The 14,139-nt window shown below is 36.4% G+C and overlaps 1 protein-coding gene across 3 annotated transcripts in view; it reads right to left on the bottom strand.

The window, feature by feature from the left end:
* The window catches only part of ATAD2B (ATPase family AAA domain containing 2B), a 157,156-nt gene that overhangs the window by 32,678 nt on the left and 110,339 nt on the right, over positions 1-14,139 (bottom strand). For 2 of the 3 annotated variants that reach the window (XR_013441620.1, XM_078056033.1), the window contains exons 20-21: positions 5,445-5,580; positions 3,079-3,275 (exon numbers count right to left, since the gene is read on the bottom strand). Coding sequence is in view for 2 of the 3 variants with exons in the window: in XM_078056033.1 (XP_077912159.1) it covers positions 3,079-3,275; positions 5,445-5,580 (333 nt within the window). In the remaining variant the exon portion in view is untranslated. The remainder of the gene's footprint in view (positions 1-3,078; positions 3,276-5,444; positions 5,581-14,139) is intronic. The other variant, XM_078056034.1, reaches the window with a different exon arrangement.

Genomic DNA, 14,139 nt, shown 5'->3' on the forward strand with positions numbered 1-14,139 from the left:
CCAGGACCAAATTCTGGAGCTAGGATAATTTCTGCTCTATGAAACTAAAGGTTACTTAAAAAAACATTGCGCGCGTGCGCGCGTACGTGCGCGCGCGCACGCACACACACACACACACACACACACACACACACACACACATTTTATGTATGTTTATAAATTTTTAGGTAACTGTGTGGGCATGTTATAATTTACTTTTTAACTTGTAGGAGCCGAAAACCTCCTTATAGGGGAGGTAGTGAAGCTATAATGAACAAACAATAGCTCAGAAGATATGAGCTGGATTCTTGGCTCTGGCATTTGGAATGCCTTGTGTACATATGGAAACTGTTTAACTGCAAAGCACTATAAAAATTTATATTACTGGGGTGCCTAGGTGGCTCAGTCGGTTAAGCATCTGCTTCTCCCTCTCCCTCTGCCCCGCTCCTCCACTCATGCTTGCTGTCTCTCTCACTCTCTATCAAATAAATAAAATATTTTTAAAAAATTCGTACTACTAAAGATTATAAAACTTTTGCCCCAACATTTAATTTTAAATTCAATGTTTATTTTCTAAACTTGTTTTCGCTGAAGTCGGCTTTGGAATTCCATAAAGCTTTTAGACATTTCAAATTCATTATCTGAATATAAATTTTTATGTTTTAGGTTATTTAAAGGTTATCTTGTGGGGCGCCTGGATGGCTCAGTTGGTTATTAAGCGTCTGCCTTCGGCTTGGGTCATGATCCCAGGGTCCTGAGATGAGCCCTGCCTCAGCCTCCGCCTCCAGCTCCCTGCTCAGTGGGGAGTCTGCGTCTCCCTTTCCTTTTACCCCTCCCCCCACACCACCCCACCGCCCCTTGTGCTCTCTCTCTTAAATAAAATTTTTTTAAAAAAATAATTTAATATTTTTTTATTAAAATAAAAAATGACTTGGGTGGTTCAGTCATTAAGCATCTGCCTTCGGCTCAGGTCATGATCCCAGGGTCCTGGGATCGAGCCCCGCATTGGGCTCCTTGCTCAGCGGGAAGCCTGCTTCTCCCTCTCCCACTCCCCCTGCTTGTGTTCCCTCTCTCACTGTGTCTCTCTCTGTCAAATAAATGAATAAAATCTTTAAAAATAAATAAATAGATAGATAGATATAGATTTTATCTTGTTTTCCTCTCATGCTTCACAGAGACCTCTATGTTTTCAGCTTTAAGAGCAAAGAACCAGTAGTAGAATGAACGAAAGAAAGAATAAAAGAGAAAATAAGAAAATATAACCCTTGAATAAGTTTTATCTAACCAACACTTTCTATCCCCTTCCAATACCTTACCATCCTTTATAAAACTTTTACTCTACCACAGATGGCATTTGAAATCTGATCATCTCTTCTGTTTAGAATGAAAGAGAGTTCTCTGGGGGAAAGGCAATATTGGTTTACTCCCAGTATGAGAGGATGACTTGAGGTCAAGCCCTTATCAACTAAGTGACAGAGTCCCATACCCAATTTGAAATAAAAATATAAAAATAAACATCTAAAATAATCCTTAGGGGTGCCTGGGTGGCTCACTCATTAAGCATCTGCCTTCGGCTCAGGTCATGGTCCCAGGGTCCTGGGATCGAGCCCCACATCAGGCTCCCTGCTCAGCGGGAAGCCTGCTTCTCCCTCTCCCACTCCCCCTGCTTGTGCTCCTTCTCTCGCTATGTCTCTGTCAAAAAAATAATAAAATCTTAAAAAAATAAAATAAAATAATCTTTAAAGTGGGCTGATAGTTTTAAGATTATCTGATAACACAAAGAGGGAAAAAAATGTTCCACAAATGTAAAATGTTATGTATTAATTGCAAAAGCAAATTAGGCAATTCCTGTCATTTCAGTAGAAAAAGATTTAAGGTATAGCTGTGATTTAATGTAAGGAATGCAGGCTTTGAATTTCAAAAAACCTTTGAGTCTTGGCTATGTCACTTGCCTGCGAGCCTCAGTTTCCTTAGCTGTAACATAAGAATAATAATAATGACCTTGTGAAGTTGTTAGAAGGATCAAATGGATAAAACTATGTATTGTGGATAAATACAAATATACAAATAAAGTTATAGATATTCCCTTTACTCAAAAAAAAAAAAAACAACAAACTAAAAACCAAAACAAAAAATGGGAAAATAGCTATTTTCAGAGGGAAAAAAAAATATAATGCTAGCTCATTCTTCCCAGTCATAGATGAGGTAATGATTCCAAAGGAATCTGCTCAGGTCCAAAAGTACAGATTTCACAACAAGGACGCAACATTAAACTATGAATAATTTCATAATTCAAATTAAAAAAAAAAGATGAAGAAAAAACTTAAAACTAACAACACCAAAGCTGTTCAAACATGGAGTCTGAACTATAAGAAGGCCAGTAAAGACTATATTGTGTTCATCCACACACTATATTATCCCAGGATAAAAAAACAAAAACAAAAACAAAAAAAAATTTCATCAACACTATTATAGTAGATTCCAAATGGAAAATTTCTTTTCTTATCATCACAAACCATGCTCCCACAAGGACACAAAACAATACACATAAAAGTGAGAAATTTTCCACTGGGAGCAGAGAAAATCCTTGCAGGGAAAAACAATTTTAGCTGCATAGGATATGCTTAACTTCAAACAGCATCTTAGTCACGGGCATTTCCAAAATATGAAAGAAAAATTTCAGGGTTTTTTGCCACCTCTTTCACTAAGGTATACATAATTTGGAAAATGCCAAAAAATTAATTGGTCTTGATTGGTTAACACCAATATACTTTTTAAGAGCAAGATTTATCCTGGAATAAAAATAGTCTAGTATGGACATTTCACTAAAGTAACTTTTAATCCTCTTCTTAAACTGAAGAGTAAGAGATCACAAAGATCAATACTAATTAAGAAGACATACAAATTGGTCACTATTTTCATCCAAAAGTCACCAGATGTTTGCTGATGACATCAGTAGTTATCACATGGATTAAAATTTTACAGGCTAGGGGTAATATTCATCCATGCCTTTGCTTTTTTTCCTTCCAAAAAAAGATGTCAATATTTTTTTCTTTTAGCCAGTTCAACTTCACTGTTTGCACACTACTGAAACAAGACCTCTTCAATATCCACCGGTTTGCTGAAGATGTTAAAGCGTTTATCTGTGGCCAGCCTCTTGGTTACATCCCTGAGAAACAACCGCAACTCTCTTAAAGTATTTTCCTCCTGGTCCTCCATCCGATTTTTTTCTGATTCTGATAATTGACGAGGTGGAGAAGGTAGTGCAAGGGGAAGCACTTCCATAGCACAAAGACCTAAAGAAAATAGAAGAAAATGTTAAGATTCCAACATGGTAGAGCCAGGACCTCAATTACTTTTCTGTCATTCACTCAAAAAAGAATTCCAAATACATACAAACCACTTGCAAACCCAGCAAGTAAAAATTTGAACGGAAACCAACAGTATATTACAGAATAGATTTACTCCCTAAAACAACTCACAGTAGGACTCCTTTAAATGGCAAATGATATGATTTTAAATATTTGATTTTGAAATATGATTTACATACAACTTATGAGAAGTATTTCAAATCAACAAAAATACCTTTAGGTGAAGAACTGTATACTGATGTGCTGAAAGTCAATGTTGTTTAAAAACCTTCTCAAAATGGGGTGCCTTATATGCATGAAAGTAAAAGAGGCAAGTAACAATTCTTTGATCCTTCCCACTCCCAAAAGAGTTCTAATTTTAGACAAGTCTTCTACACTCATATTCTTAGTACAACATAGTAGGGGTAGTGAATGGTACGTACCTGTGTAGGGAGCAAAAAAAAATTACAAACTGGGGGCACCTGGGTGGCTCAGTCATTTACCTGTCTGACTCTTGATTTCAGCTTAGCTCATGATCTCAGGGTCACGAGATCAAGCCCTATGTGGGGCTCTGCACTGGGCATGGAACCTGCTCAAGATTCTCCCTCTCTCTCTTTCTGCCCTTCCCCACCCTCTCTCTCCCTCAAAAAAAAAAAAAAAAAAAAGGAACTAAAAAAAGAATCCCAAAGACATGGATAAGATGGAAAATCCAGTCTATAGTTATATAAAATCTATAATATTCACTATCTACCCTAAAACAAACAAAAAATCTTCTCAAAAAGTAAAGTATTAACTTTCCTAAACATATTATTCCCTAATTCCTTAAAAGATTTTCCCAGTATCACACTGAATTTCAGGATTAAAATTTTAAGGATTATGGCTGATTTCTAAATAGCCCCTAAGATGAAAAATGAAAAGTCAATAGAAGCAACTCAAAAATAAAAAGAATTATGTTAATCTTTAACATAGAAAATTCAATCTATGAGACTAAGATGTATCTGGGAGTATGCAAGATAAAATGAATCATTCTCATAATGAACTATTTTAAATACTGTTATTTAGATTAACAGGAGCAACAACCAATAATCAGAAGGTGTAACTTCCATATTTAATTTCCCAAGGTTTCTAGGGGGAAAAAAACCCCACAACTATAGCCATTTGATAGGTGCTCATTTTTGGAACTCTGAGAAAATGTGGAAAGGAGTCACTAAGGAACAATCAATTGATTGAAGTGTTGGATAATATAATCAATAAAAAACAGAAGTAGAATATGGAAAAGCAAGGACTTGCAAGGGGTGGAAATGTATTTAATATCCTACAAGAACCACATGAGAAACACAAAAGATAGAACGACGGGAAAGACACTTAAAAACTTGTAACAGGATTGCTATTTTCAAGAAGAGGCTGAAAGATTACAAAGAAGACCTTATCTTTTATACATCTTTAAGATTAGAAAGAGTGTCTTGAGTGACTTAGAATGCATTCCTCACTTAAGTCAGGGGGCTGAAATTTGAAATACTATGCTCTTAGGCCAAATTCAAGAAAATTCTAATGCTTAAAACAAAGTCATGATAGGTATCTTATGGTAGGCACTTGGAAACCTAACATAATAGATGCTCAATAAATATGTGAAAAATAAATAAACCAGAAAAGGCAAACATTCTAATCAGCTCTTGACCCATCACACCTACCCTGACCCACAAAGTAATCAGCACACCACCTGGTGTTCTCACAACTATAGTTCAAGTCCTCTGTACTTAAATTGACTAAAACTGAACAGAACTGAAGACTTTTTGAGCCTCAGAATGTGAAATCTACCACAGCATCTGGATTGAAATGGTAAGAACACTTCATTAACAGTCACCTTTTAGTAAGGCCTTAACTATGAGGCGGTACCTCACAATCTCCTCAAGTCAGGTAAACACAATGACCACTCCATCTAAAGAGAAGTGTCCATCTAAAGAGAATGTGTCCATCTAAAGAGTAGAATCTAAAAAACTGACTTTACTTCCACAAGAAATGAATTTTTTAAAAAGTGACTCCAAGAAAGGGCATTTCTTAATTCCATTCCCCATTCCCTTCCCCCCATTTTCCTAAAGGCTTTAGGAACTTTACCAGTGTGTTTCCTCCGTGGTGGAGCCATTGATGCCTGATTGAGAATCAATTCTTGGAAAAATTTTCTTCTGTCTTCTTCAATAGGCCTTTGAATATACAAGACCTCTTCATACTGTATTCTAAAGATACATTTAACCTACACACATACACATACACACAAAGACATTAAATATATAGAGAATTAAAAGCTTACTTATTATACCAAACTACAATTTCTTCAACTTCCAGTACCATTTTCAATTTTCATTCACGTGGGGTTAGGGTTAACCTCATCCTAAGGCTATGCTGTTGAGAGATTCAATCTCATGGACTAAACCATAATGGGAGAATGACCAGTTGCCGAAGTCATTAATAAATTATACTATACCCGGAAAAGTCTGCAAATAATAGCAGAAAGGATAATTGATTATAATAGTTAGATGGCAAACCTCAAAGGACTTCTTGCATAAGAGCTAGAAAGTAATTACCTACAATCTACATTAGAGAGCTGGAAGGATGCTAACAACACTGCCTTCTTGTATGTTATTTCTGTGTACTTCCTATTCGGTGATTTCCTTTCCTGGGTTCTTCTCATACCAAGTCTATTCCACTGCATCTTCCGGAATCCCAGTTTCACTGAAAATAAACTATACCTTCAGTTTCTTCCTAGAATGCTCCACAATGACACCACCTTCCACACAGAACTCCCAAGCAATATTAAGCCAGTCATTCTTACAACCCTCAGTTCCTTCCCACTGGTGACTACCTATCTCTCCATTGTTTACCTCCTCTATAGAGGCTTCGACCCCAGATGTTCCCCTTGCAAGATAGGCTGTTTAAATCCTCCACATCATCCACATTAATTCTACACACTTTAATTTTTATGTTTTCCTAGAAGGTCTATATTCCACTTCTAGACACCAAACTCCCTGAGAACAGAGACCATTCCTTCTTCATCTGTTTTCCTATACCTACCACAGTGACTGGGACATACTAATGCGTAATTAGCATGGACTGAATGAGTAAAGTTTGCAATTTTCTTCCCCAGCCTAGATCAAAATGGAAAATGTAAATGAAGATGGGAAAAGGTCACTAATATGGAAAGAAGAACCAACTATGAGACAATGAGGAAACACTGGATCAAAATTCAAGACATTAGATCCTAGCCCAAATTTAGCCACACGTTTATAGTAAACTTTAGATAATTCATTCAATTTGTCATGTCTAACCACTTACTGAATTGAAGACTAAAAATTTCTAAATATTATTTCAATCAATCTTTAGAATAATGAAGTATATATAGGAGTCCTTCATTTTATACTTGAGAAAACTTAGACTTGGAAAGGTTTATGTAACTGACTTAAGGTCACAAAATAAGTAAAAAAAAAAAAAAAAAAAAAAACTAGATTATATAACCTCTAAAGGCCTTTTCCACCTCTAAAATTCTAACATAGAAAAGAAACAATCAATGAAAAGTAGAATTCAAAATCTGGATGGGGAACTATTTACCTCAACCCAAAGCCAAATCCTTTAAGAGTTTATAAAATTTCACCATGTGCCCTTCCAATATTTTCTTTGCAGACTACTTTCATGTAAAATTCCCTCCAACCCTTTGATCTATGCTTCACTGGTCCTTCTTCTTCTTCTTCTTCAGCCAAACAAATTTACCACTGAATGCCCCCTGTGTGCTAAATATAATGCCAAATACTGCCATTACAAACTTGAAGAAAATACAATTACTTCCTGCTGTCAAGGATCTTAAAAGTTTGACAAGAAAGCATTATGGTACCACACCAGAAGTGTTGTAACACTCGTAGAGAAACAGAAGAGACTCTGCAAGAGGTAGGGATGAAGAGGCATTAGATAAGATTTAGCTGAAATAGCTAACATTAACTGGGTCTTGAAAAATTAATAGAATTTGTTCAAAAGTAGCAAAACATTTAATCTCAGTTTTAAATATTCTTCCTTCTGATCATTTTTCAACATTGTGCTGAACTTTGTGAATACAAAAAACATACCAAGAGTAAGTCTGTAATAATACCCTGATACTCCTGCCAGGTTATTACCAACAGCTTAGAACCCATCACTTTATAAGTAGGCTACATTTTACTTTAAATTTACTCCTAGCTCTGCCTTCTGACATTCCCAGCCTCAAATTTCATGAGGCAACTAGACAAGAAGCCTCATAAAACTCCCCGAAAGGAGTTTCACACTGGTTCACGGTGATCTCTATATGTGCTATCCACTCTTTCTTAACCCTGTTCTTAACTCTCCACTCAAGCCAATGCTTTCTGGGTGATGCTTTCTCTGACTTTCCCAGATACACTCAGGCATACCTTCTAATATCCCTCATTAAACTTTTTTTAAGTTCAATGATTTTTAGTAAATTAATTCAGTTGTACAACCATCACAAGTCAGTTTTAAAACATTTCCATTACCTCCAAAGATCTCCCTCATGTCCATCTGCCATCAATCCCTACTCATGCTCACACTCCCCACCCAACCACTGATTTACTGTCTCTAGAGATGTGCCTTTAGTAGAAATTGTGTATCGTGTAGTCTTTTTTTGTCTAGCTTCTCTCATTTAGCATAATATATTAAAGCTCATCCACGTTGTAGAATGTGTCAGTAGTTCATTCCATTTAATGCTGAACAGTATTTCACTGTGTGTATATAACAATGTTTGGTTTCACCAATCACCAGTGAATATTGAATAATGGGCTGTTTCCACTATTATGAATAATGGTAGCAGGAACATTTGCATTCAAGTCTTTGTGTGAACATATTTCTCTTCTGTAGTTACCTAGGAGTGGAAATGCTGAGTCATATCATAAGTTTATGACTAACATCTTAAGAACTGCCAATTTTTCAAAAAATGACTACATGCTTTATAATTCCACCACCAGTATATAAGGCCTTGAGTTTCTCTAACATCCTTTGCCGACACTCAATACTGTCTAGTGGTTGTGCCGTGGTATCCCATTCCTGAATGACTAATGATATTAAGTATCTTTTCTCATGCTTTATTAGCCTAAGAGAATATATACTCTTCAGTGAAATGTCTATTTAAATCTTAACTTGTAGTCTTTTTTACCTTAATTGTGGTAAAATAATCATAACATAAAATTTGCCATTTTTATCATTTTTAATTATACAGCCTGTAAAATTAAGTATATTCACATTGTTATGCAACCATCATACCATCTAACTACAGAACTTTTTCATCCTCCCCAAGTGAAATACTGTATCCAGTAAATACTAACTCCCCATACTCTCCCCCTTTCCCCAGCCCCTGACAATCACCATTCTACTTTCTATCTGTGTCAATCTGACTACTCTAGGAACTTTTTATTTTTATTTTTTTTTTAAAGATTTTATTTATATATCTGACAGAGAGAGACACAGTGAGAGAGGGAACACAGGGGGGAGTGGGAGAGGGAAAAGCAGGCTTCCCGCCAAGCAGGGAGCCTGATGTGGGCTCAATCCCAGGTCCGTGGGATCGTTACCTGAGCCGAAGGCAGAGGCTTAACCGACTGAGCCACCCAGGCGCCCCCTCTAGGAACTTTTTAAAAGAGGAATCATTTATTTGTCCTTTAGTGACAGGCCTATCTCACTTAGCATAATGTCTTCAAGGTTTATCTATATTGTAGCATGTGTTAAAATTTCCTTCCTTTTTAAAGCTAAATAATGTTATACTATATGTATATGCCACATTTTCTTTATCCATCTATCTGTTGATGGACATTTTTGTGTTTCCACCTTTTGGCTATTGTGAATAATGCTGCTATGAACATAGGTATACAAATACCTGTTTGAATCCCTGCTTTCACTTCTTTTGAGTGTATACCCAAAAGCAGAATTGCTGGATCATATGGTAATTCTGTTCAACTTTTTAAGGAATCACTGTATCATTTATTTTCAATGACGCTGCACAACTTTATATTCCCACCAGCAACACATAAGGGCTCCAATTTCTTCATGTCCTGATCAACACTAGTTATTTTTTGTTTTTATGGTGACAGCCATCCTAATGGGTATGAACTGACACCTCACTGTGGTCTTAATTTGCATTTCCCTTTTGATTAGTGATGTTCAGTATCTTTTTATGTGCTATTGGCCATTTGAGTATCTCCTTTAGGGGAAGTTTGGTTGGTTGGGGGTTTTTTTGTTCTTGAGTTGTAGAATTCTTATATACTCTGGATATCAACCCCTTATATGATTTGCAAATATTTTCTGCCATTCTGTGGGTTGTTTTTTCAGTCTGTTAATAGTGCCCTTTGATGCAACAAGTTTTTAATTTTGATGAAATGGAGTTTATCTATTTTTTCTTTTGTCGCCTGTACTTGTAGTGTAATAGCCAAGAAATCATTACTAGGGGCGCCTGAGTGGCTCAGTCGTTAAGCGTCTGCCTTCAGCTCAGGTCATGGTCCCGGGGTCGCAGAATCGAGTCCCACATCAGGCTCCCTGCTCAGCGGGGAGCCTGCTTCTCCCTCTGCCTCTGCCTGCCACTCCCCCTGCTTGTGTGCTCTCTGTCAAATTAATTAATTAATAAAAAAAAGAAATCATTACTAAATCCAAAGTCGTAAAACTTTTCTACTATGCTTTCTTCTGAGGGTTTTATAGTTTTAAGTCTTCTGTTTAGTTCTTTGATCCATTTTGAGTTAATTTTTGCATATGGTATAAGATAAGGGTCCAATTCATTTTTTTGTATGTGGATATCCAGTTTTCCCAGCACCATTTGTTGAAATGACTATATTTTCCCCCATGAATGGTCTTCACACTCTTGTTGAAAATCATTTGTCATAGTCTTGTGGTGAGTTTTTTTTAAGTATTCTCTACGCCCAACATGAGGCTTGACCTCATGACCCCAAGATCAAGAGTCACATTCTCTAGTGACTAAGCCAGCCAGGCATCCTGAAAGAGTTCTTAATACATTCTGGATTTAAGTCTTATCAAGAGATGCAATTTGATGTATTTGAAATATTTTTTTTCCAGTTTGTGGCTTATTTTCTCATTTTCTTAATGGTGCCTTTTTAAAAATTTTTAATTTTGATAAACCTGACTTTATCAGTTTTTCCTTTTATGGATCATGTTTTTATATATTATACTATCATAGCACTTCTCATACTGTATTATTTTTTTCAGGTATCTTCTTCCCTCTACACTTTTTAATATATATATATTTTTTTTTTTTTTTTAATTTATTGGGGGGGCAGAGGGAGAGGGAAAGAGAATTTCAAGCAGAGTCTGCACTGAGTGTGGAGCCTGACCTCACGACCCTGAGATCATGACTGAGGCGAAATCAAGAGTCGGACGCTTAACCGACTGAGTCACCCAGGTGCCCCACTCTAAACTCTGAATTATTAGAGAACAGTGGCTATCTTTTGGTTTTTCACCTATTCATTCATTCAACAAAGATTTACCATACTAGAAATACATACATGTACATATACAACAATTTGTGAGTATTCCATGTGTGTGTGTACACATAGAGACTGCATAAGGCAGCTAAGCATTGTGAATGAAAGCACGAAAAAAACAGACACTGGACCCACCTTAAACAAATTCACTTATTGTAACAATGCATTGCACATGACAGGCACACAATAAATTTTTGATGAATAAACAACGGTTTTAAATTGATAAATACAAAACTCTTACTTCCCTGACCACTCATCAGCCTGAGCATCACAATATGCAGAAATGGGTCTCTCTGCAGTCTGAAGAGTACAATGCATTGTAAGTGCATGACCTTTGTAATCAGACAAACCTGGATTCAAAACTTTGCTCTGCCATACTAGCTGTGAGATCCTAGGCAAGATACTTTACCCCTCTTGGCTTCAGTTTCTTCATCTGTCAAATGGGAAAACAACAGTAATACTTTCCTTACTAAACAGTTAAAAAACTTGAGTTAGATAATATATGGAACTGGCTTCTACAGTGCCTGGGACATAGTTGCATAAGTGGCAGCAATTCTTTCATTACCAAAATCTTTTCGTTTTACCTCATTTATTAAATGTTAGAGTTGTCAGTCCCCAGTTTTAAAGGTAGAGTTCATTCAAACTCTGTAATGGGGAAAAATAGTGTTTTAAGACTCAAGATGTCAAAGAAAACAAGGAATGGGAAATTAGATCAGAAATGAACCTAAGACAGCTTTCGTGAATAAAATTTGCTTTCCCCAAAACAAAATAAGTAAATAATTCATTAAATAAAAATAAACAATAACATTTTACCTTAACATAGTAATAATTCATGTTCATTTACTAGAGATCTAAGCTGTGATTTTAAAAGACTTGCAATGACCTCTTTCCTTGTAAATTTTAAGAATCATGTAATTGTTTTACAACAAAAAAACAATACTAAGATATTTCTCTTGTACACATGAATCATTCATCTGAGTTTTCAATGCCCCTACTTGATTTTTCTACTTAAGTTATTGATTTTTAATTCCCAGTTCCCATGACAAACTGAGAGACACAAAAAGACACGAAATACTGAAATAACAAAATGCTGCTTGTGATCTTTACTTTCCTAAGTGTAGCTGAGGAGGTATTTCCTTAAAATTCATTTCCAGGGGCACCTGGGTGGCTCAGTTAAGCATCCGACTCTTGATTTCGGCTCAGGTCATGACCTCAGGGTTGTGAGACTGCGCCCTACATGGGGCTCTGCACTGGACGTGGAGCCTGCTTAAGATTCTCTTTCTTCTGTCCCTCTCCCCTCCCTCTCTAAAATGAATAAATAAAATTAAAAATAAAATAAAATTCATTTCCAAATATATCATTTTGAGCCTGCCCATATAACAATACCAAAATACATACTGTGAAACTGTTCAGAAATGTAAGCACAATTCTTTCTGACCAAAGTTTGTTTTCCTTCCTACAAATATTTCTGCTTTTTATCTGCTTCCTTGTTTAAAAGTCCCTTTCCTATGCTCAATCCTCTTTTCTTTTTTCTAATTCTCCTGAAGAGAAATAATTCGCAATTCCCATGTAACTCAAATAAAATTCTCCAACTATTCTCAGAAAGAGTCTGCAGGGTCCACAAAACTAAATTTACCTACTACACTAGAATTTTACAAAAATAAAAAAGAAATGAGGCTGAGCAGGAGCTCAAGCCAATGTGTGATGATTCAGTGGTAAATTCCTATTTTTTATGCAACAAACATTTACTAAGCAATTCCAATGTGTCAAGAAGTAGAGAAGTGAAGGCCAGTAAGACAGTCCCCTCCTCTCAAAGAGCTTGTGGTCTAGGTCAAAGGTTCTCAAACGTTTCGGTCTCAGGATCTTATTAAACTCTTAAAAACCACTTAGGAGGGTGCCTGGGTGGCTCAGTTGCTGGGCGTCTGCCTTCGGCTCAGGTCATGATCCCAGGGTCCTGGGATTGAGCCCCACATCGGGCTCCCTGCTCAGCGGGAAGCCTGCTTCTCCCTCTCCCACTCCCCCTGCTTGTGTTCTGTCTCTCGCTGTGTCTCTCTCTGTCAAGTAAATAAATAAAATCTTTAAAAAAAAAAAAAAACACTTAGGAACCCAAAAGAGCTTCAGTTTATGCGGGTTACATCTGTCCATAATTATGTATTAAAATTAAAACTAAGAGCACTCCAAATTATTTAATTAAATCCTATTACATATTAGCACTGAAAATGTATTTTGAAAAATATATTCTTTTAAAAAATGTATTTTTCCAAAATATAAAACATATAGGGCGCGCCTGGGTGGCTCAGTTGGTTAAGCGACTGCCTTCGGCTCAGGTCATGATCCTGGAGTCCCAGGATCGAGTCCCGCATCGGGCTCCCTGCTCGGCGGGGAGTCTGCTTCTCCCTCTGACCCTCCTCCCTCTCATGCTCTCTGTCTCTCATTCTCTCTCTCTCAAATAAATAAATAAAATCTTTAAAAAAAAAAACAAAAAACAAAAAAACAAAATATAAAACATATATAAAATAACATTTAGCAAAAAATAATAATAATAATAATAAAATAAAATTTAGCAAGAAAAATGGCACTATTTTACATTTCCTCAAATCTCTAATGTCTGGCTTACTGAGAGACAACTGGATTCTCATTTCTGCTTCTGCATTCAATCTGTTACAATATGTTGTTTTGACTGTAATACATGAAGAAACCCATATTTAAGCAGATATGTAGTTAGAAAAAAGAGAAATGTGACATCTCCCTGAAAGTCTTGTGGGGCCCACAGAAGTCCTTAAACCACACGTGGATAACAGCTGATCTAGAGCAATGATTTCCAAATTTTTTTTTTTTTTTTTTTTTAAAGATTTTATTTATTTATTTGACAGAGAGAGACATAGCGAGGGCAGGAACACAAGCAGGGGGAGTGGGAGAGGGAGAAGCAGGCTTCCCGCAGAGCAGGGAGCCCGATGTGGGACTCGATCCCAGGACCCTGGGATCATGACCTGAGCCGAAGGCAGACGCTTAACGACTGAGCCACCCAGGCGCCCCGATTTCCAAATTTTTTATCTAACACCTCATCAGTTAAAAAAAAATATCTCTCTTCTAGTATATTTAATACACTATTTAAATATATATTCTACTAAGATTATTATTTCTATTATAAAACCTATATATACAAAATAAGATAATATGAAGACAAATGAAGTTCTAATGTTTTTTTTTCAATATCCCAGTGTACTGCCTTAAGTAGAAGCTTACTTTGGGAACTACTGGATTAGGAGAGAGATGTAACTACAAAGAAACATCTA

This window comes from Halichoerus grypus, chromosome 10 (genome assembly GCF_964656455.1).
Source record: "Halichoerus grypus chromosome 10, mHalGry1.hap1.1, whole genome shotgun sequence".
NCBI lineage: Eukaryota > Metazoa > Chordata > Mammalia > Carnivora > Phocidae > Halichoerus > Halichoerus grypus.